Source organism: Bos grunniens, chromosome 6, assembly GCF_055505025.1.
Source record: "Bos grunniens cultivar Pamir isolate PY7600 chromosome 6, Bosgru_T2T1.0, whole genome shotgun sequence".
In the NCBI taxonomy this organism is placed as follows: Eukaryota; Metazoa; Chordata; class Mammalia; order Artiodactyla; family Bovidae; genus Bos; species Bos grunniens.
The window spans coordinates 33,380,687-33,403,056 of record NC_141170.1 but is presented as its reverse complement, the minus strand read 5'-3'; the positions used below and the strand labels follow the sequence as shown (position 1 = coordinate 33,403,056).

Here is a 22,370-nt window from a genome sequence, read left to right as displayed (position 1 = left end):
GGAAGCATGTAGCAGTTGCTATACTTCTAATTCCACAAACACTCCAAAGGCAAATGAGATTAACTGGACGAAGGCTAGTGTCTTGCCATGGCTTTAGGTAAGAAGTGATGTTGAGGCTGAATGCACAGTAAAAATGAATAACTATTAGTGGTCTCACAAATAAAATTAAAGGGTGAATTTTTCAAAAGAATTCCAATTATTGAACAATTTCTATAGCAAGGAAAAGCTATAAAATTCTATACAAAAATCAAGGTAAAATCTGAATATCTACAAAATAATATGGATACTATGAATAGACTTTTATTGTTCTTGTTTCTACACGCAATATGTGAAAACCAGTTAAATTCAATCATATCTTTTTAGTATACTTTTGCATTAAAACAATAAATTTCAATACATACCCACATAGTTTTATGGAGAGTTCTATGAGGAGTTCTATGAGGCAGAACTGCTAGAGCAGCAGTACCCAACCTTTTAGGCCCCAGGAACCAGTTTCATGGAAGACAATTTTTCCATGGACTGGGGTAGGAAGCAATGGGTTTGGGACGATTCAAGCACATCACATTTATTGCTCACTTTGTTTCTATTATTGCATCAGCTCCACCTCAGATCATCAGCCATTAGATCTCAGGGGTTGGGGACCCCTGCGCTGAGGTCTGATACAGCTAGTCTCTTTTCTCCTTCTTTCCTAATTTAGCAAACTTCAAGCAACAAAATAGACAACATTTTGTGATGACAAATATGGCAGTTGCCACACAGGCCAGTAGGAACCCAATGACATCCAGAGAGTGGTACTGGAACCAGGTGAGGTCATGGATAGCTGGCCGCAAGTGCTTGGCTCCTTTGTGGCGCATGACAAACTCGATCCAGAAGACTGCTCTGTCCAAGGGCTTCATAGGCTGATCATGTTGAATGGCTGATAATCTCATCACATTCTCTTTGTAGCTGAAGGAAAATCAAACAGTTATCATTTATGGAATGAGCTATAATAAATAAATGTGTGAAATTTTCTTGCAGATGGTAACAGAGTGCAACACAGAGTGGAAGAAAAACATAATTTTCTCTGAGGTGATTATTGAGGTATTAGCTTATGGGCTAGGATTTCTTAAATGCATAATGTTTCAAGCTGCAAAGAAAAGAAAGAAAATGGGAGAGAACAAGATTGTGTATTCTAAAGAATGGGATGAGCTGTCCCAAAGGGAAAGAAAAGAAAAGAAATTCATAATATGTTTGTCCAAAGTTTGAATCATCTCATAAAGAATTGTTAATGGACCTGATAGATGTATTTCAAATGTTATAATCTAGATATAGCAGGTAAATCAGTGATGAGGTTTGGAGACATGTCCAGACAACGCTGATGTTACATTAGTGAAGTGGTGGTTGAAAATGTGGAAGTAGATTGACTCAGTTTGATTCCTGACTCTTCCTTTGTTGGCTGCTTTTTTATTCTTTCTGTTCTTCAAATTTTTTAAAAAATTAATTTTATTAACATCTTAAAACTTTTTTATTTTTTAAACTTTTAATTTTACTTTGGAGGGCTCAATCATGATAGAATCTGTTTCTCAGTTTTTCATTGTACTATAAAATGGCTAGGAATAGTACCTTATCTAATTATTTTGATAATATTGTATTGATTCTTAGAGGCATTCCTGGCATGCAGTAGACACTCAGTAAATGTTTACTAGTTTTGTTGTTCTGGTTCTTGTTCTAAAATTCTGGAGAAGGCTCAGCATTTTACTCTCAGGCATTGCAGACACACTTGTTTCTACTGCTGAAATGATGGCAGACTAACAGACAAGAAAGAAGGATAAAGAGATATAGCACATGAAGTTTAAATCACAAAATGCTATAACATGGCAATGTAGTAATAACAATGGAAGTAACTTTTCTCCCTTTACTGTCAAAAACACAGGAGGAGCACTGGGTTTTTGCAAAGACTGCAGTAATCCTGGAAATATATTTTTAATACAATAGGAATAGACTACAATAAAGAAGTTACTTAATATGTGTAAAGTAACACTGTTTTACTAAATACAACATGTAGCATATCATGAACAGTCAGTATATCTTCATTTTTGACCCCAACATTACATTATTAAAAATTAAAAAGACATATAAATATACTAGAGATATGTACATTTATTTAAAAACAGCAAATGAAAGATTTGTTTCTTTAAAAAAAAAGAAAAATAGTGCTTTTTATGCTGCTCACTTAGGACAATAGCTGTGCTAAAATTAAATTTAAATAACACTGCTTATAAAACACAAAATGGTTTTTGCTGCTATTACTGACACATTCTCAAAATGTTTTCTTTACAAAGTCATTATGATAAAAAAGGGGGAATATATACATCATATTTGTGATATTAATATAATTGTGTCATTGGAATTCATGTATATCCTGAAGTGATTTAGAAATAAAGTATTTCCGTTTTCAGAAAATGTGGCTTTTAAATAGGAATATCCCAACATAACTATCTATTCCAAATAAGACAAAAACAAGCACAAATAAAAGAACTCTGAAGATACTTACATTTATAAGCTGTATATACATAGTTGTAATTGAGTAAATTAGAAAATTCTAGTTGTTTACCATTTATCAATGATGGGATCAAAATATTATTACAGACTAGCAGATACAGAAAACAATCTATTGGTTACCAGATTTGGGGTAGTAGAAACACACAGGTGGGGAGTAGGAGGCAAAATTACTGGGAATAATATAAGCTCAAGGAGGTGTTGTACAACACTGGAAATTTAGCCACTCTTTGGTAATTACTTTAAATGGAAAATAACCTTTAAAAATTGTGTAACATTTAAAAAAAAAGGAATATCCCAACATATGGGATTCCCCGGTGGCTCAGATGTAAAGAATCTGCCTGCAATGCAGAGACCTGGTTTGATCCCTGGATCAGCAAGATCCTCTGGAGAAGAGAATGGCTACCTATTCCCATGTTCTTGCCTGGAAAATTCCATTTACTGAGGAGTGATGGGATACAGTCTATGGGGTCCCAAAGAGTCAAACACAACTGAGAAACCAACACTTTCACTTTTTCATATCAACATACTCCTGCCGAGTCCATTATGTTTAGATTTATAATTCTTCCAAAGAAGACAAAATGACCACAGTAAAAACAACAACAACAACAACAACCCAAGAATACACCCACATTTATAAATAGTATATACATAGTTGAAACTGGGTAATTAGAAAGTTATAGCTGTTTATCATTTATCAGAGATGGAGTCAAAATATTAGCATAGAAAAGTTGGAAAATATAAATGTAATTAAAATTTGAAATGGATGATGTCATGATGACTTAGTGAAAATAAACCATCTTTTAAGAGTTTAAAACATTTGAGAAGTTCACATGCTGAAAGAAAGTGGGCAGATGAGTATCCATCGCATTCATGGTTCCCTACAATAACTTTGTTCTCAATGCTTCTTAATCCTTCTATTACCATTTCAGTGGTTCTTCTCATTCTAATGATTAAGTTTTCAACATTTCTCCACTATCTTTAAAACACTGACAAACTTTTTCCATAAGACCATGAAAAAATCTTAATGTGACATTCACAACCTGTTATTTTTGTCTATTTTCAAAACATTGAGCAAATCTTACACCTTCTTGTGCTTATGTCACTGCCTCCCTGGCCTTCAGATGAGAACTTCTCTAGAAGGATTAGCTAGTAAAGAAAGAAAAAAAGAAAGAAATATATATATATATACTCACGAAGGATTATTAATGACTTCCTTCAATGCGTTGAGCAAATCTCTTGTTGACATTGTTTCCAAGTCCAACCTGATAGCTGTTCCCTTGGATTTCATTCGAGCAATGTTATCAGCTTGATCAGCAAACAAAGGAGTGCCCACCATAGGGATCCCGTGATAGATGGCCTCATAAACACCATTGCTTCCACCGTGAGTTATAAAGGCTTTGGTTTTTGGATGGCCTAGGATTGAGTGAATTTCAGTAAGGTTATTAATTATAACTCAGAATAAAATGAGAAACTGGCATTATAAGGCACTGGATTGAGGAGTATCTTTTAGATAACAGATTATTACGCATATGAAAGTGCTTTTGTTTGCTTCCAGAATTCAGAGAAGAAACGACTATGTCTGCTGAAGGAGTAAATGAAGACTTTGTGAAAGAAGTGCTGAGTCACTTGAACATCACAAATGAATCCAGGATCAGCAGGGGAACAACTTGAAAGAGCATTCTGGGTAAAAGAAACCACATGTGCAAAAAAAGAAGAGGACATGCCCGAATTTATTCACCTAAAGATACAGTGAAGCCATTTAGCTTGATAGGAATGGTGTCAGGGGAAAAGAAGGATAATCGTAGTGGCACTGGAACCACAAGAAGGAAAAGCTAAATTTTACCATGAAGTGTGTTATTGTTTCACAAAAATGATTGTGCCTTTTTTTTTTTTTTTCCAGAAAATTGAGAGTCATTGGTAATGGCACAAGAGTTCTTTTCATGCTGTAAAGAGCAATATTGCATAGGAACCTGGAATGTCAGGTCCATGAATCAAGGCAAATTGGAAATGGCCAAACAGGAGATGCCAAGAGTGAATGTCGACATTCTAGGAATCAGCGAACTGAAATGGACTGGAATGGGTGAATTTAACTCAGATGACCATTATATCTACTACTGCGGGCAGGAATCCCTCAGAAGAAATGGAGTAGCCATCATGGTCAACAAAAGAGTCCGAAATGCAGTACTTGGATGCAATCTCAAAAACGACAGAATGATCTCTGTTCGTTTCCAAGGCAAACCATTCAATATCACAGTAATCCAAGTCTATGCCCCAAACAGTAACGCTGAAGAAGCTGAAGTTGAACGGTTCGATGAAGACCTACAAGACCTTTTAGAACTAATACCAAAGAAAGATGTCCTTTTCATTATAGGGGACTGGAATACAAAAGTAGGAAATCAAGAAACATCTGGAGTAACAGGGAAATTTGGCCGTGGAATACGGAATGAAGCAGGGCAAAGACTAATAGAGTTTTGCCAAGAAAATGCACTGGTCATAACAAGCACCCTCTTCCAACAATACAAGAGAAGACTCTATACATGGACATCACCAGATGGTCAACACCGAAATCAGACTGATTATATTCTTTGCAGCCAAAGATGGAGAAGCTCTATACAGTCAGCAAAAACAAGACCAGGAGCTGACTGTGGCTCAGACCATGAACTCCATATTGCCAAATTCAGACTTAAATTGAAGAAAGTAGGGAAAACCACTAGACCATTCAGGTATGACCTAAATCAAATCCCTTATGATTATACAGTGGAAGTGAGAAATAGATTTAAGGGCCTAGATCTGATAGATAGAGTGCTTGATGAACTATGGGATGAAGTTCATGACATTGTACAGGAGACAGGGATCAAGACCATCCCTGTGGAAAAGAGATGCAAAAAAGCAAAATGGCTGTCTGGGGAGGCCTTACAAATAGCTGTGAAAAGAAAAGAAGTGAAAAGCAAAGGAGAAAAGAAAGATACAAATATCTGAATGCAGAGTTACAAAGAATAGCAAGAAGAGATAAGAAAGCCTTCCTCAGCGATCAGTGCAAAGAAATAGAGGAAAACAAGAGAATGGGAAAGACTAGGGATCTCTTCAAGAAAATCAGAGATATCAAAGGAACATTTCATGCAAAGATGGGCTTGATAAAGGACAGAATTGGTATGGACCTAATAGAAGCAGAAGATATTAAGAAGAGATGGCAAGAATACACAGAAGAACTGTGCAAAAAAGATCTTCATGACCCAGATAATGATGATGGTGTGATCACTAACCTAGAGCCAGACATCCTGTAATGTGAAGTCAAGTGGGCCTTATAAAGCATCACTATGAACAAAGCTAGTGAAGGTGACGGAACTCCAGTTGAGCTATTTCAAATCCTGACAGATGATGCTGTGAAAGTGCTGCATTCAATATGCCAGCAAATTTGGAAAACTCAGCTGTGGCCACAGCACTGGAAAAGGTCAGTTTTCATTCCAATCCCAAAGAAAGGCAATGCCAAAGAATACTCAAACTACGGCACAATTGCACTCCTCTTACGTGCTAGTAAAGTAATGCTCAAAATTCTCGAAGCCAGGCTTCAGCAATATGTGAACCGTGAATTTCCTGATGTTCAAGCTGGTTTTAGAAAAGACAGAGGAACCAGAGATCAAATTGCCAACATCCGCTGGATCATAGAAAAATCAAGAGAGTTCCAGAAAAGCATCTATTTCTGCTTTATTGACTATGCCAAAGCCTTTGACTGTGTGGGTCATAATAAACTGTGGAAAATTCTGAAAGAGATGGGAATCCCAGACCACCTGATCTGCCTCTTGAGAAATTTGTATGCAGGTCAGGAAGCAACAGTTAGAACTGGACATGGAACAACAGACTGGTTCCAAATAGGAAAAGGAGTACGTCAAGGCTATATATTGTCACCCTGTTTATTTAACTTACATGCAGAGTACATCATGAGAAACACTGGACTGGAAGAAACACAAGCTGGAATCAAGATTGCCGGGAGAAATATCAATAACCTCAGATATGCAGATGACACCACCCTTATGGCAGAAAGGGAAGAGGAACTAAAAAGCCTCTTGATGAAAGTGAAAGAGGAGAGTGAAAAAGTTGGCTTAAAGCTCAACATTCAGAAAACGAAGATCATGGCATCCGGTCCCACCACTTCATGGGAAGTAGATGGAGAAACAGTGGAAACAGTATCAGACTTTATTTTTCGGGGCTCCAAAATCGCTGTAGATGGTGACTGCAGCCATGAAATTAAAAGACGCTTACTCCTTGGAAGGAAAGTTGTGACCAACCTAGATAGCATATTCAAAAGCAGAGACATTGCTTTGCCACCAAATGTTCGTCTAGTTAAGGCTATGATTTTTCCTGTTGTCATGTATGGATGTGAGAGTTGGACTGTGAAGAAGGCTGAGCGCCGAAGAATTGATGCTTTTGAACTGAGGTGTTGGAGAAGACTCTTGAGAGTCCCTTGGACTGCAAGGAGATCCAACCAGTCCATTCTGAAGGAGATCAGCCCTGGGATTTTTTTGGAAGGAATGATGCTAAAGCTGAAACTCCAGTACTTTGGCCACCTCATGTGAAGAGTTGACTCATTGGAAAAGCCTCTGATGCTGGGAGGGATTGGGCCAGGAGGAGAAGGGGACGAGAGAGGAGGAGATGGTTGGATGGCATCGCCGACTCGATGGACGTGAGTCTGAGTGAACTCCGGGAGTTGGTGATAGACAGGGAGGCCTGGCGTGCTGCGATTCATGGGGTCGCAAAGAGTCAGACACGACTGAGCCACTGATCTGATCTGAACATACCTCTACAGAATGGAAATGATGAGTATAATGAAAGAATTCAGAGACAGAACAATAATCCAGGAAGATATTGAAAAGTTCACTGTGAGAAGTAATTACAGCTAAAGTAAAGATTCTGGCTGTAAGGGATGTGACTACGTAGAATAAACTGACAACTTTTATATGTTCTCCTTTTTTTCTCATAGCAAAGACAATTATAATAGACTAGTAAAGTTTTCTTTTTCAGTGTTTCAATAATTGCTTTCTAAGTGTGTTTCCTGTTGAAGCACTCTCACTCTGCTTGGCTGTTACTCATATTTTCATTATTTGTTCTGACAAGTCTCACCAAGAAGGTCATTCTGGGGAAGCCATTTATACAACCGGGTGTTGGGTCTTAAGGTATCTGGTTTTTTGCCATCATATCTCCATAGCACCTGTTAAAAGTAAAGGAAATACCTTATTCTATGAGTTGAACTTCCAAGTTATAATAATAATTTCTAAATTGACTAAGATACATATAATTACATATCGTCCATATGACATGTAAGGAAATGAAGACATATTAAGTAATGGTAACTAGTAATAGAAGGACATACATAGGAATTCCTACATTTGATGTATTAATTATGTACACATGATGGCAGAGACAGGTGAGATTTTCAATGACCAATTCAAATATTTAAAAAAAAACTGTTTTATTGTTGCTTTTCAGTCACTAAGTTGTGTCCAACTCTTTGCATCCCATGGACTGCAGCATGCTAGGCTTCCCTGTCCTTCACTATCTCTCAGAAGTTGCTCATATTCATATCCATTGATTCTGTGTTGCTATCCAACCAACTCATCCTCTGTCACTCCCTTTTCCTCCTGCCCTTAATCTTTCTCAGCATCAAGGTCTTCTTCAATGAGTCATCTCTTTGCATCAGATGGCCAAGGTATTGGAGCTTCAGCTTTAGCATCAGTCCTTCCAATGAATATTCAAGGTTGATTAACTTAGGATTGACTGGTTTGATCCTGCAGTCCAGGGGACTCTCAAGAGTCTTCTCCAGCACCACAATTCAAAAGCAACAATTCTTTGGCCATCAGCCTTCTTTATGGTCCAACTCTCACATCCATACACGACTACTGAAAAAGCATAGCTTTGACTATATGGACTTTTCCGGGCAAGTGCTGCTTTGCTTTTTAGAACACTGTCTGTGTTTGTCATAGCTTTTCTTCCATGGATAGGTGGTTTTGTTTCCAATACAACAAGCCAGTGGCAGATTACACATAACCTACACATTCATTTGCTTTCTTTATATGCTAGTGCTCATTTTCAAATTTGATATTCAGTGATTTATTTATTTTTGACTGTTGTAAAAGAGTTTACTTATATCAAGTAGTTAAAAGGGGAAGTTATTTATTAGAATTTTATACATTTTGATTATAGAGAGGAAAAAGTATGCAGTCAATCACCTAAGATAAATATTTTGGCTTATTTATAATTTATTAATCCCCTTCATAGATCACAGCCTTGTCATGGTAAAGGGACTTGTGTAACTCAATGAAGCTATGAGCCATGCTCTGCAGGGCTACCCAAGGGCAGATGGGTCATAGTGGAGTGTTCTGACAAGCTGTGGTCCACCGGAGGAGGGAATGGACAACCACTCCACTATCTTTGCCGTGAGAACCACATGAACAGTATGAAAAGGCAAAGATATATGACACTGGAAGATGAGTTTTCCAGGTCAGAATGTGTCCAATATGCTGTTGAGGAAGAGTGGAGGGCAATTACTAATAGTTCCAGAAAGAATGAAGTGACTGGGCCAATGAAGAAATGATGCTCAGTTGTGGATGTGTCTGGTGGTGAAAGTATGATGCTGTAAAGAACATAAGATCCTGGAATGTTAGGCCAATGAAATCGAGGTAATGGACATGGTCAAGCAGGAGATGGCAAGAGTGAATATCAACATCTTAGGAATCCATGAACTAAAATGAACAAGTTCGATGAATTTAATTCAGATGACCATTATATCTACTACTGTGGTTAAGAATTTCTTAGAAGAAATGGAGTAGCTCTCACAGTCAACAAAAAGTTCTGAAATGCAGTGCTTTGGTGCAATCTCAAAAACAACAGAATGATCTTGGTTCATTTCCAAGGCAAACCATTCACATCACAGTAATCCAGGTCTATGCCCCAGCCACTATTGCTGAAGAATGATTCAGCAAGACCCACAAGACCTTCTAGAATTAACACTAAAAAAAAAGAAAATAATGAAGAAGAAGAAGTCTTTTCATCATAGGCATTGGAATGTAAAAGTAAGAAGTTAAGAGATATCTCGGGTAACAGGCAAGTTTGGCCTTGTAGTACTAAAAGAAGCAGGCAAAGGCTAACAGACTTTAGTCAAGAGAACACACTGGTCATAGTAAACATCCTTTTCCAACAACTGATGACTCTATACATGGGCATCACCAGATGGTCAATACCAAAATCAGATTGATTATATTCTTTACAGCCAAAGATGGAGACGCTCTATACAGTCAGCAAAATAAGACCTGAAGTTGACTGTGGTTCAGATCATGAGCACCTGAGTGCAAAATTCAGATTTGAATTGAAGAGAGACTTAAATTGAAAGTGGGGGAAACTGCTAGCCATTCAGGTATGACAGAAATCAAATCCCATATAATCACACAGTGGAGGTGATAAATAGATTCAAGGGATTATATCTGGTATACATAGTGCCTGAAGAACTGTGGATAGAGGTGTGTAACACTGTACAGGAGGCAGTGATCAAAACAACCCCAAAGAAAATGAAATGCCAGAAGACAAAGTGGTTATCTGAGGAGGTTTATAAATAATGCAGAAAAGAAGGGGAGTGAAAGCCAAGGGAGAAAGGGAAAGAAAAATATATTCAACTGAATGCAGAATTTCAGAGGAGAGATAGGAGAGATAAGAATGCCTTCTTAAGTGAACAATGCAAAGAAATAGAGAAACCAATGGGATGTGAAAGACTAGAGATCTCTTCAAGTAAATTAGAGATCCCAAGGGATCATTTCATGAAAAGATGGGCACAATAAAGGACAGAAATTGTATGGACCCAACAGAAGCAGAAGATATTAAGAAGAGGTGGCAAGAATACACAGAAGAACTATACAAAAGAGATCTTAGTAACCTGGATAACTATGATGGTATGGTCACTCATAGATCCACACATCTTGGAGTGTGAAGAAAATGGGACCTTAGGAAGTATTACTATGAAGAAAGCTAGTGGAATTTAGCCAAGGTATTTCAAATCCAAAAAGATGATACTGTTAAAGTGCTGCACTCAGTATGCCAGCAAATTTGGAAGACACAGCAGTGGCCACAGGACTGGAAAAGGTCAGTTTTCATTCCAAACCCAAAGATGGGTAATGCCAAAGAATGATCAAACTACTGTAAAATTATGTTCCTTTCACATGCTAGCAAGGTAATACTCAAAAATCATTTAGCTCAGCCTGAGCAGTACATGAACCAAGATTTTCCAGATGTGCTATCTGGGTTTAGAAAAGGCAGAAGAACCAGAGATCAAATTGCCATCATTCATTAGATCATAGAAAAATCAAGAGAATTCCAGAAAAACATCTACTTCTGCTTCATTGACTATGCTAACCTATATGCAGGTTGGGAATCAACAGTTAGAACTGGACATGGAACAACAGACTGGTTCCAAATAGAAAAAGGAGTATGTCAAGGCTGTATATTTAACTTATTTAACTTATATGTTATATTTAACATATTTAACTTATATGCAGAGTACATCAGGAGAAACGCTGAGCTGGAAGAAACACAAGCTGGAATCAAGATTGCCGGGAGAAATATCAATAACCTCAGATATGCAGATGACACCACTCTTGTGGCAGAAAGTAAAGAGGAACTAAAAAGCCTCTTGATGAAAGTGAAAGAGGAGAGTGAAAAAGTTGGCTTAAAGTTCAACATTCAGAAAACGAAGATCATGGCATCTGGTCCCATCACTTCATGGCAAATAGATGGGGAAACAGTGGAAACAGTGCCAGACTTTATTTTCTGGGGCTCCAAAATCACTGCAGATGGTGACTGTAGCCATGAGTTTAAAAGACGCTTACTCCTTGGAAGGAAAGTTGTAACCAACCTAGATAGCAATATTGAAAAGCAGAGACATTACTTTGCCAACAAATGTCCGTGTAGTCAAGGCTATGATTTTTCCATTAGTCATGTATGGATGTGAGAGTTGGACTGTGAAGAAAGCTGAGTGCAAAAGAATTAATGCTTTTGAACTGTGGTGTTGGAAAAGACTTTTTTTTTTTTTTTTTACTTTACAGTATTGTATTGGTTTTGCCATGCATGAGGAGAAGGGGACAACAGAGGATGAGATGGCTGGATGGCAACATCGACTCGATTGACATGAGTCTGAGTGAACTCCGGGAGTTGGTGATGGACAGGGAGGCCTGGAGTGCTGCAATTTATGGAGTCTCAAAGAGTCGGACATGACTGAGTGACTGAACTGAACTGAAAGAGACTCTTGATGAGGGTGAAAAATGAAAGTGAAAAAGCTGTCTTAAAACTCAGCATTCAAAACAATAATTTCATGGCATCTGGTCCCATCACTTCATGGCAAATACGTGGGGAAAATGTGGAAGCTGTGACATATTTTATCTTCTTGGGCTCCAAAATCATTGTGGATGGTTACTTCAGCAATGAAATGAAAAGACACTTGCTTCTTGGAAGAAAAGCTATGACAAATCTAGATAAAGTATTAAAAGCAGAGACATCACTCTGCCAAAAGAGGTCCGTATAATCAAAGCTATATTTTTTTCCAGTAATCATGTATGGATATGAGAGATGGACAGTAAAGAATATTAGGTAGGGCAAGATAAGGTGAAGTCACCCAGTCATGTCCGAATCTTCACGGCCCCACAGACTGGGCCTTACCAGGCTTCTGTATCCATGGGATTTTCCAGGCAAGAGTACCCAAGTGGATTGCCATTTCCTTCTCCAGAGGATCTTCCCGACCCAGGGATAGAACCCAGGTCTCTTGCATTATAGGCATACGCTTTACCGTCTGAGCCACTGGGGAAGTCCTTAAAGAAGGTTAAGCACTGAAGAATTGATACTTTTGAATTGTGGTACTGGAGAATATTCTTGAGAATCCCTTGAATGGCAAGGACATCAAACCAGTCAATCCTAAATGAAACCAATCGTGAATATTCATTGGAAGTACTGATGCTGAAGTTCCAATACTCTGGCCACCTGATAACTCATTGGAAAGACTCTGATCTGGGAAAGGTTGAAGGCAAAAGGACAAGGGCTGACAGAGGATGACATGGTTAGATAGCATCACTAAATCGATGGACATGACTCTGGGCAAACCCTGGGTAATAGTGAAGGACAGGGGAGCCTAGCATGCTGTAGTCCATGGGATTGCAATGATTCAGATGACTTAATGACTAAACAACAGCATAATTTTTTAATAATAAGTTAATCAGTGCTGCTGAAGAAGTATGTTCTCTTAAATTACGAATTATTAAGCCCTACTTTCAAAAACAATGAAAAGTGAAATTGTTTGACTTGAATCAATGTTGCATGACTACCTTTATTGTTAAAATTTAACTCCCGAGAGCATCTAAATGTGTGTTGTGTCCTCAGAAGTCCTTCAAAGAAAAGGAACAAGTGACAAAGCAGAATTTACTGGTTAATCTTACTGCTCATGCTAACATTGTATTAATAATACCAAAATTCACATTGTGTCTCTTAAATATCATTCTTTTTGATTACTATGTTGAGTAATTAAAATTATTATGGATCAAAGGCACTCCCTGTACTGCCGTAGCACTTGCAGTGTATATTTTGGTTTATATATACACATATATATGTATATATATGCGATAAATTGCTGCTATCATATTATTTACCTTTCTGATAGAAAATGTCTAAGATCAGATCTTTACAGAGTTTAACAGACTTATTAAAGAGTTGTCCATGATTAAGTTATTGTATCTACCTTTTGTGGAATTTGAGCGAAGGCTGATGCAATCACCTTGGCTCTGTCTTCTGACATGTTACTGACCATTGACCCCAAAGAAAACACCACAATACCATTTTCTCCAGAGCTCTGCACAAACTCTTCCATTTCCTGTGAAAAAAGAATATGCCCATCACAAAAGAGCAGTAGCATAACAGACATTATTGAAGGGATTGCTACAAGCAACTAAAGAGAGAAAATCAGAAATTGTCTTGAGATATCAGAGTAGTGATTTCTTACAAAAATATTGTGGTAAGATACACATGGCATAAAATTTACTTCTTAATTGTTCCTAAGTGTGTAGTATAGTAGTATTAAGTATACTCACATTGTGCAACCAATCTCCAGAACTTTTTCATCTGACAAAACTGGAAGTCTATGATCGTTAAGAAACTCTACTCTTCTCTTTCTCTAGCCTTTGGCAAGTTTCATTCTACTCTGTTTCTACAAATGAGATTAGTCTGGATACTTCTTATAAGTTGAATTGCACAGTATTTTTTTTTTTTTCTGACTAGTTATTTTCACTTAATGTAAGGTTCATTCATGCTGTGACGTGTCAGAATTTCCTTTTAACGGTGAGTAATATTCCGTTGTTTGTATACATGACATTTTGTTTATTGCTTCCTCTGTTGATGGACATTTGGGTTGCTTCAACCTCTTGGCTCCTGTGAATAGAGCTTTCATGCATATGTTGTACAGGTATCTCACTGGGATACTAATTTCAATTATTTTGGAAACAAACCCAGAAAAGGAATTGCTGAGCTATATGTGTAGACAGGTTTTATATTAGAAAGTTCACATTATTCTTTTCACATACTATACAGTTAGCTAATAGAGTGATTTCCCTCTCTCACCCGCCCCACTCCCCCAATTTTCTTGAACATGTTAACTTCATATCTTGGACTTTGGTCAGTTGTACCTATAAATATTCAACACTAAAAAATCATTAAAATTTTTTTTGAGGAACTTTATATTGTTTTTTATAATGATGCTTTTTTTTTTTTTTTTTAACGTTTTTCATCCTTGAGATCCTGGGAAAAGAATGGGTGATATGAGGTCAATTTCTTCCATTATATATATTTGTGCAATGTGTTTCTGTATAAGCAGGAAATAAGATAGAGCCAGTACTCAGTACAAGGAGGTACTATTAAACTATATTATCCTCAGACTCTTCATTAATCTTGATGTTAATTACTAACATAGATTCTTGGAAGGAAGTTACTTTCCGGATTCAACTTGCTTTGGTTCTTTGTTATTATAATTCTGCTAACTTATTTATTTATTCCAGACATACTTTTTGAGAATTATTTAGATTATTCATTAATATTTCATTTCCTGACTATGAGCACTATGAAAAAAAATATGATCTGAATCACTTTATGTCATTCATTCAGCTCTGTAATCCTATTCTTCACCTTAAACTTTGTCATAATGACTTGAGGAGTCAAGTATTATAGTTTGGAAGTGGTATGAAATAGTTCTGTGAGTTCTATTTATAATCCAAAGTTACCCTTGCATAGTTACTTATTTGAGTGACCATATTGCTGTGTTTCTTTACATATGATGCCTTTGTCCTGAACTTGCATAATTAATGTCACAGATGGATGTGCTATGTCTAACTGTGGTGAAGAACCTTCAATATGACTTCAATGAGTCCCCCTGGGAGCACCTGCTCCACAGAGGAAGAGGTGCCCAGAGCTTTCTGCAAAACAGGTCTGGTCAGCTTTTGAGTAATTCACTTCTAACTAAATAAAGCTCCTGGTGAATCTGTATTTGCCTGGAATTGTTTCTGAATTATTTTGCTTTGTGGTCCTTGATCCTTTCTGATTAAAAAAAAAGTTACTTTCTATACCAGAATAATTCCAAATTTTAAATGGCAACCCACCCCAATATTCCTGCCTGGGAAATCTGATCGACAGAGGAGACTGGCTGGCTATAGTTCACAGGGTCACGAAGAGTCAGACATGACTGAGCATGTATGCATATTCACTATTCTGTACCTGAGATCTCTAGTATTTATTTACTAAGAAATGCAAATTTGTATCCTTAAACAACATTTCTCCTGTTCTTCCACCTCTCAGTCCTGGCAACCACCATATTACTCTCTGTTATTACAAGTTTGGCATTTTTAGATTTCATATACAAGTGATATCTTACAGTATTTGTCCTTCTCTGTCTTTTCCAAAAGATAAACAAAATTGAAAACCTTTAGTTAGACTAATCAAGAAAAAAAGTGACTCAAATAAATACGATTAGAAATGAAATGGAGACACTGATGTATAGAACAGTCTTGTGGACTCTGTGGGAGAGGGAGAGGGTGGGAAGATTTGGGAGAGTGGCATTGAAACATGTGAAACGTCATGTATGAAACGAGATGCCAGTCAGGGTTCAGTGCACGATGCTGGATGCTTGGGGCTGGTGCACTGGGACAACCCAGAGGGATGGTGTGGGGAGGGAGGAGGGAGGAGGATTCAGGATGGGGAACACATATACACTAATTAAATAATTTTCTATTAAAAAAAGAAAAAAAAAAAAGAAATGAAATGGAGACATTACAACTGATACTTAAAAATTAGATAGGATCCCGAGACTACCATGAATAATTATAAGCTAAGAAATTATGAATACATATATGAGAAGAATGGAGAACTTAAAAACAGAACCTACCAAGACTGAATCAGGAAGAAGTAGAAAATCTGAACAGTCCTAATAAGTAAAGAAATTGAATTGGTAATCAAAAACTTATCAACACACAAAAGGCCCAGGGCCTGATGGCTTCACTGACGTATTCTATGAAATATTATAGAATAATTAATGCCAGTTCTTCAAAAATCTTTAAAAATTAAAGAGGAGGGTAGGAACATTTCCAAACTCATCCTACAAGGTCATCACCACAATCATGATACCAAATAGATAAGGACATTGCAAGGAGATAAAACTAAAGTCAATATCCAGATTGAATATTAATGCAAAAATTCTCAACAAAATATCAACAAGCCAAATTCAAGAGCACATTAAAAGAATTATATACTAAGACCAAGTGAGATTTATCTTTGTGATACAAGGACAAATAGAATGAACTATAAAATAACTTGATTATCTCAACAGATGTCCAAAAAACATTTGACAAGATATGACATTCTTTTATGATAAAACCCTCAACATGTAGGGTGTGAAGGAACATACCTCAGTGTAATAAAGAACATATATAAAAAACCCAAAACTAACGTTATACTCAACAGTGAACACTTGAAAGCTTTTTCTCTAATCAGAAACAAAATAAGGATGCCTAATCTCGCTATATAGAATTCAGTTTCATTACTGTGTACTAATAATGAAACATCTGAAAAAAAACTATCCCATTCACAACAGCATCAAAAGCAAGAAAATACCTAGAAATAAATTTAATCAGTGAAGTGAAAGATCTGTACAGTGATAACTATAAGAAATTGTAAGAAATGGAAGAAAACATAAAAAATGGAAAGGCATCATGTGACATGGACCAGAAGACTAATACTGTTAAAATGTTGACATTATCAAAACCCAAAAGAATCACACCTTGAAATTTCATATTTACCACAAAGTTTCAATATTTCAAATAATAGTGTACTGGCCCCCAAATAGACACATAGACCATGGAACAGCATACAGGGTTCAACTAATATTCAACAAGGGAGCAGGGGAGACAAGAACACCAATTGTGGAAATATTAGTCACTTTCTTTTCTGAGAAAACTGGATAAACATATGAAAAAAACAAAAAAGCCAAAAACAAGACCTCTATCTTATACCACTCATAAAAACAACTCGAATCAATGACTTAAACATAAGACCAGATACCATAACATCCCTAAAAGAAAATATAAGGATGAAACTCCTTGGCACTGGTCTTGAAAACGATGTTTTTATATATGACATCAAGACCACAACAAAAGGAAAAAATCACAAGTGGGACTACAACAAGCTTAAAAGCTTCTGCACAGCAAAAGAAATAATCAACAAGATGAAAATGCGATCTACAGAATGGAAGAAAAGTTTTGTAACCATATATTGAATGAGGGGTTAAGATCCAGAATATATGCACAACTCATAACAACAAAATTCAGTTAAAGAATGGGCAGATGAACAAAATATACACTTTACAAAGAAGATTTCCAAATGGTCACCAGGTATAGGAAAAGGTACTCAACATCAGTAATCATCAGGGAAATGTATTTCAAAATCACAATCAGATATTACCTCACCCTTATTAGAAAGTCTATAACCAAGAAGAGAAAAGTATTGTGAGAATGTGGAGAAAAGTGAATGCTTGTACACTCTCAGTGGGAATGTAAATTGGTTTAGCCCTTATGGAACATAAATTGAAGGTTCCTAAAACAATTAAAGATAGATCTATTGTAAGATCCAGCAATTCTACTTCTGGGTATACAGTCAAAGGAAATAAAAACAGGATATTGAAGAGGTATATGTGCTCCATGTTGACTGCAGCATTATTCACAATTAGCTAAGGGAAGAAACTTAAGTGCCCACCAGTGGATGAATTACTTAAAGATGTTTCATAGATACAGAGACATGCACACACACACACACACACACACACACACACACACACACACGTGCTCAGAATGAAATGTTATTCATCCATGAGAAAGAAGGAAATCCTGCCATTTTCGACAAAATGGGTGGACCTTGAAGATGTTATGCTAAAATGTGTGCTGTCATTTTAATCCTTACTCTATCCTATAATCAAATAATACACTATGATATATATCCTGAAAATTGTAATTCTAGCTTATGCTTTTTTAATCTTCAAGAAAACTGTGGTCTTATTATATTTGTTATTTTCTAAGTAAATATTTTATTGTATCTGATTTAGCATAATTTAGCATTTCCTAGTGGCTCAGATGGTAAAGAATCTGCCTGGAGTGCAGGAAACCAGGATTTGATCCCTGGGTCGAGAAGATCCCCTGGAGAAGGGAATGGCTGCCTACTCCAGTATTTTTGCATGGAGATCCCATGGACAGAGAAGCCTGGTGGGCTACAGTCCATAGTGTCACAAAAAGTCAGACATGACTGAAGTGACTTAGCAGCAGCAGCATTTAATACAAACTCTTGTAATGTTGGGAATTTTTAAGGTTTTGATGATCAGATGAAGAAGATGAAATACTAAAGTATTTTTGTAAGTTTTAAGGCTTTTCACCACAGCACTAGCTAAAATAAATGCCTATTTCCAACAATATAAATGAATGTACATATAAATGTATGTTTTTATTCCCAACCCAGAGATTTATTTAAATTTATTTAAAGTAAATCGTCCTGATTCATGTCAATGTATGGCAAAACCCACCACAATAATGTAAAGTAATTATCCCCCAATTAAAATAAATTAATTAAATTAAAATAAAGGAAAAAATGTGTTAATGTGATATCTCTGTGAACACCATACTCTAGTTTCCACTCATTATTGTCTATATCTAGCAATAATCTGCTAAATGGTCTCTTCCTACACTTCACCATTTACAGTCCAACCCAGTGACTACATCTTGCTTTTAATTTTTAAAAAATATATGACTATCTCTTTCTCAGGGCTTTCGTCATAGCTCAGTCGGTAAAGAGTCTGCCTGCCATGCAGGAGACCTGGGTTCGATTCCTGGGTTGGGAAGATCCTCTGGAGAAGGAAATGGTAACCCGCTCCAGTATTCACACTGGAGAATCCCATGGACAGAGGAGCCTAGCAGTCTACAGTCCATGTGACTGCAAGAGTCGGATGCAACTTAGAGACTAAACCACCGCCGTCATCTCTTCCTTTCTTAATCCTTTCACTATTCTTCCCAATGGCCCTACTAGATGTTTCAAATGTTTATAATTATCTGTTTCCAACTTACCTCTACAGCATCATCTTCTTCTTTATTCAGCCTTTTTCTATCTAGACTAAACTTGGACTTTGGGCAACTGTCATCACTACTCCACCTACCTTTCTTTTATATCTTCTTCCAACTGAGCTATGAGGGAAGCCCATATCTTCTTCCACCCCTGCCCTATTCCTCTGTTTATTCCTGAGCATCCTTCAGATCTCATAATTATCTATGGATCAGAGATACTTTATATGATTCATGCTGAATATTTCTTTAGCACTCTGGTCTTGCCATATTATAACATTTTTTTACAACTTGATTGTGTTCTGCCATTCAGGTAGACTCAGATGAGAGAAACTGTGCCTACACCATTTGCCTATATTAGCACTCACTTCTGCAATATGCTATATACAAAATTATCCTCTAATAATGATAATACAATTATAATGTAACTTATTATAGTGAGATAGGATGATTGGGTGGCATCACCAGGTGATAATGTAACTATTATTATTCATACAAAATATATATTTTTATACAAAAATATGTGTTCTTTAATGAATGATGCTTCTCTATGTGTTGAATAATGAAATTGTAATTTAATTGATGTATTTTCAAAGTGTCCCATGTTCTCTAGTTTATTCTGTAATGATAATGAAATTCAGATAGTTGTGTTGATATAGAAATATATCACTTTCTAGGTGGAAGGTCACTTTATCCAGGTTCCCATATCTGACTACCTGTAATCAAATATTCTAAATAAACAATACAGAATGTTCCTATTGAAAACACAAAGTTCACAAAGAACAACAAGGAGGAGTAGGTGACCTTAGGCAGGGGCTTGGCAGGTTTGCAGTGGAGCCCTCCAACAAATTCAACATTTGGTAGTCGTGGACGAGGAAATGAAAAATCCCAGTAGGTTCGAATGAGCCACATTTCGGCTTTCCCCATCATCTCTGATAAGGTAGTAGGTCTTCCTGAAAGTAAAAAGAAAAACAACAACAAATGTTTGATCAAATGAGACTACTGTCATGTGTGTATATAAGATAATTTTTGTAAAGGAACTTGGAATGTTGTGGCCAAGATGTTTGAATGTGTCTGTTGCTTGATAAATACATACCGTAGCATAGTATAGGATAATAAAGTATATCTGGAATACATCTGTTTCTACACAAGCAGAAACAATTTCTAAAAGCTAACTGGATACTTATACTACAAATATGTGTATAACTCTCCATGTACATGTTTTCATCTATCAAGACAGTTTATGAGATTCGTAATGACTTTAAGTTAAAAAAAGAAGTTTTGTAAGTTGGATAGTCACTTGCAGATGTCCTGGGTACTTCAGTCTGTGGTAAATGACTTCCTGGTATCCGATACGAGTAATGGGCTTTACCCTACCCTATAATTTAAGTGTTTGCATAATATTTGTTAGATTGAGGGTCATTTCATATTTTTATTTCACTGTTTCACTTATTTGAGATAAATTTTTGTGAATTTGTATTTAGACAAACTCAACTTCCAAGGCAATAGGAAAAATAGGACTTAATGCTACCAACTAAAAACATGACTTACCTAGTAGTTTGGTTGCTAAGTGGTAACTGACTCTTTCAACTCCATGGACTATAGCTCAACAGGCTTCTCTGTCCATGGGATTTCACAGGCAAAAACACTGGAATGGAATGCCATTTCCTTTTCCAAGGGATCTTCCTGACCAAAGGATAAAACCTGTGTCTCCTGCATTGGCAGGTAGATTCTTTACCACACTGAGCCATCAGGAAGCCCAACTTACCTAGTACTTCACTGTAAAACTGATTCCACTTCTTCTCTTTGTATGTCATAAAGAAAAGGTCAAAGTAAAGTGCATATAACATATTTTTTATCCTCTCTAAGAATGTCATGCGATCACTTAATTCTGAAAGCATAACAGGTACATAAGATGGTGGGAGTGGAAGTCTTCCGCTATTCTTCTCAATTATGTGGCCAGGTGAGGTGTAATGACTGTACACGAATGGTATTTTAAGTAATTCAGCCAGCAGTTCACCACAGGGTCCAACAGCATCTGCAATAAGGATATCAAACCTTGATTCCTGCAGTTTTGTCATTAATTTCTTGTTGGAAACAGCATCTTCACACATACGTAAAGCAATATCAAAAAATTCCCAAAATACGTTTTTCACTGTTGAAAGATAGGACCAAAAGGAATCTTTTGCCACATATGTCAGTTCCTCAAGAATACGTTCCATAAAATTCTCATAATCACTTTTTGTGAAAGATACAGGAAAAGTCTCAAATTCCATAGTAGATGGTTTGCTGGAATTAGGAATAGTGGAAGCTGAAGATATCAGAACAGTCACCTCATGACCCCTTGTGACAAGTTCCTCCAGAATTGTCTTTATATTCAGCCAGGGACTAAATTCCACTGGCCATACCAGCACCTTTCCACAACTCCCACCGCTAAAGTAGCAAGTCAGCTGTAGCAGCAGCAGAAGCGAGAGCCTTTTCATAGACATCTTGCTCATATGCAGTCCTTTAAAATTAATTACTGCAAACTTTTGCTATTGCTCAGGCTTATATCCAGAAGTCATCAACCAGAAGTTAAAGTATAACTCCTATTCCTTAAAAAATAGATTACATGAATAGTCAGCAAATGTGGAAATCAAGTGAAAAGGCAAAGTGCAGAACACTTTGAGATTATACAGTGTGTTTAGTATTCATTTGCCAGTGCTGTTACCAATCTTGTACACACACATCAATTATATTCTGTGAGAAAGAAGACTAACTAGTGTAAAACAATAGCAAGTGAGAGGCTCTTGAATCTGCAGTGGCTTTGACACAGAATTAGAGATAAGGTGACATCAACAAGGTGGAGGGTTATGAGGTCACAACAATTGTGTCCCGCACAGAAACAGCAAAAACAATGAATGACCAAGTGCAAACCCATGTAAAGTATTTTGGGAAAGTTCTGGACTAAAATGAAAAAGCAGCAGAAATCCTGCAGTTTGCAAAGACTGAAGATGTGTGTTCCGATTTTTTTTAGTGTAATGTATTAATACTAAAGATATCAATTAAGTTTGACTGGTCAACTGTATAATTTATGATCACTATTGCCATACTGATTTTTTTGTCTGAACGATCTGCCTACTGATGACAGTGGGGAGTTAAAGCAGAAGGAGACGACAGAGGATG

The 22,370-nt window shown here is 36.8% G+C and overlaps 1 protein-coding gene across 1 annotated transcript; it reads right to left on the bottom strand.

The window, feature by feature from the left end:
* Window positions 1–280: 280 nt before the first annotated feature.
* LOC147370557 (UDP-glucuronosyltransferase 2B31-like) lies at window positions 281–21,744 on the bottom strand. Its single transcript, XM_086405533.1, has 6 exons — window positions 20,974–21,744; window positions 20,010–20,158; window positions 13,307–13,438; window positions 7,660–7,747; window positions 3,735–3,954; window positions 281–945 (listed from the first exon to the last, which is right to left on the bottom strand). Exons 1-6 carry the CDS (start codon window positions 21,701–21,703, stop codon window positions 666–668), a joined length of 1,599 nt encoding a protein of 532 aa, XP_086261659.1. The 5' UTR covers window positions 21,704–21,744; the 3' UTR covers window positions 281–665.
* Window positions 21,745–22,370: the final 626 nt, after the last annotated feature.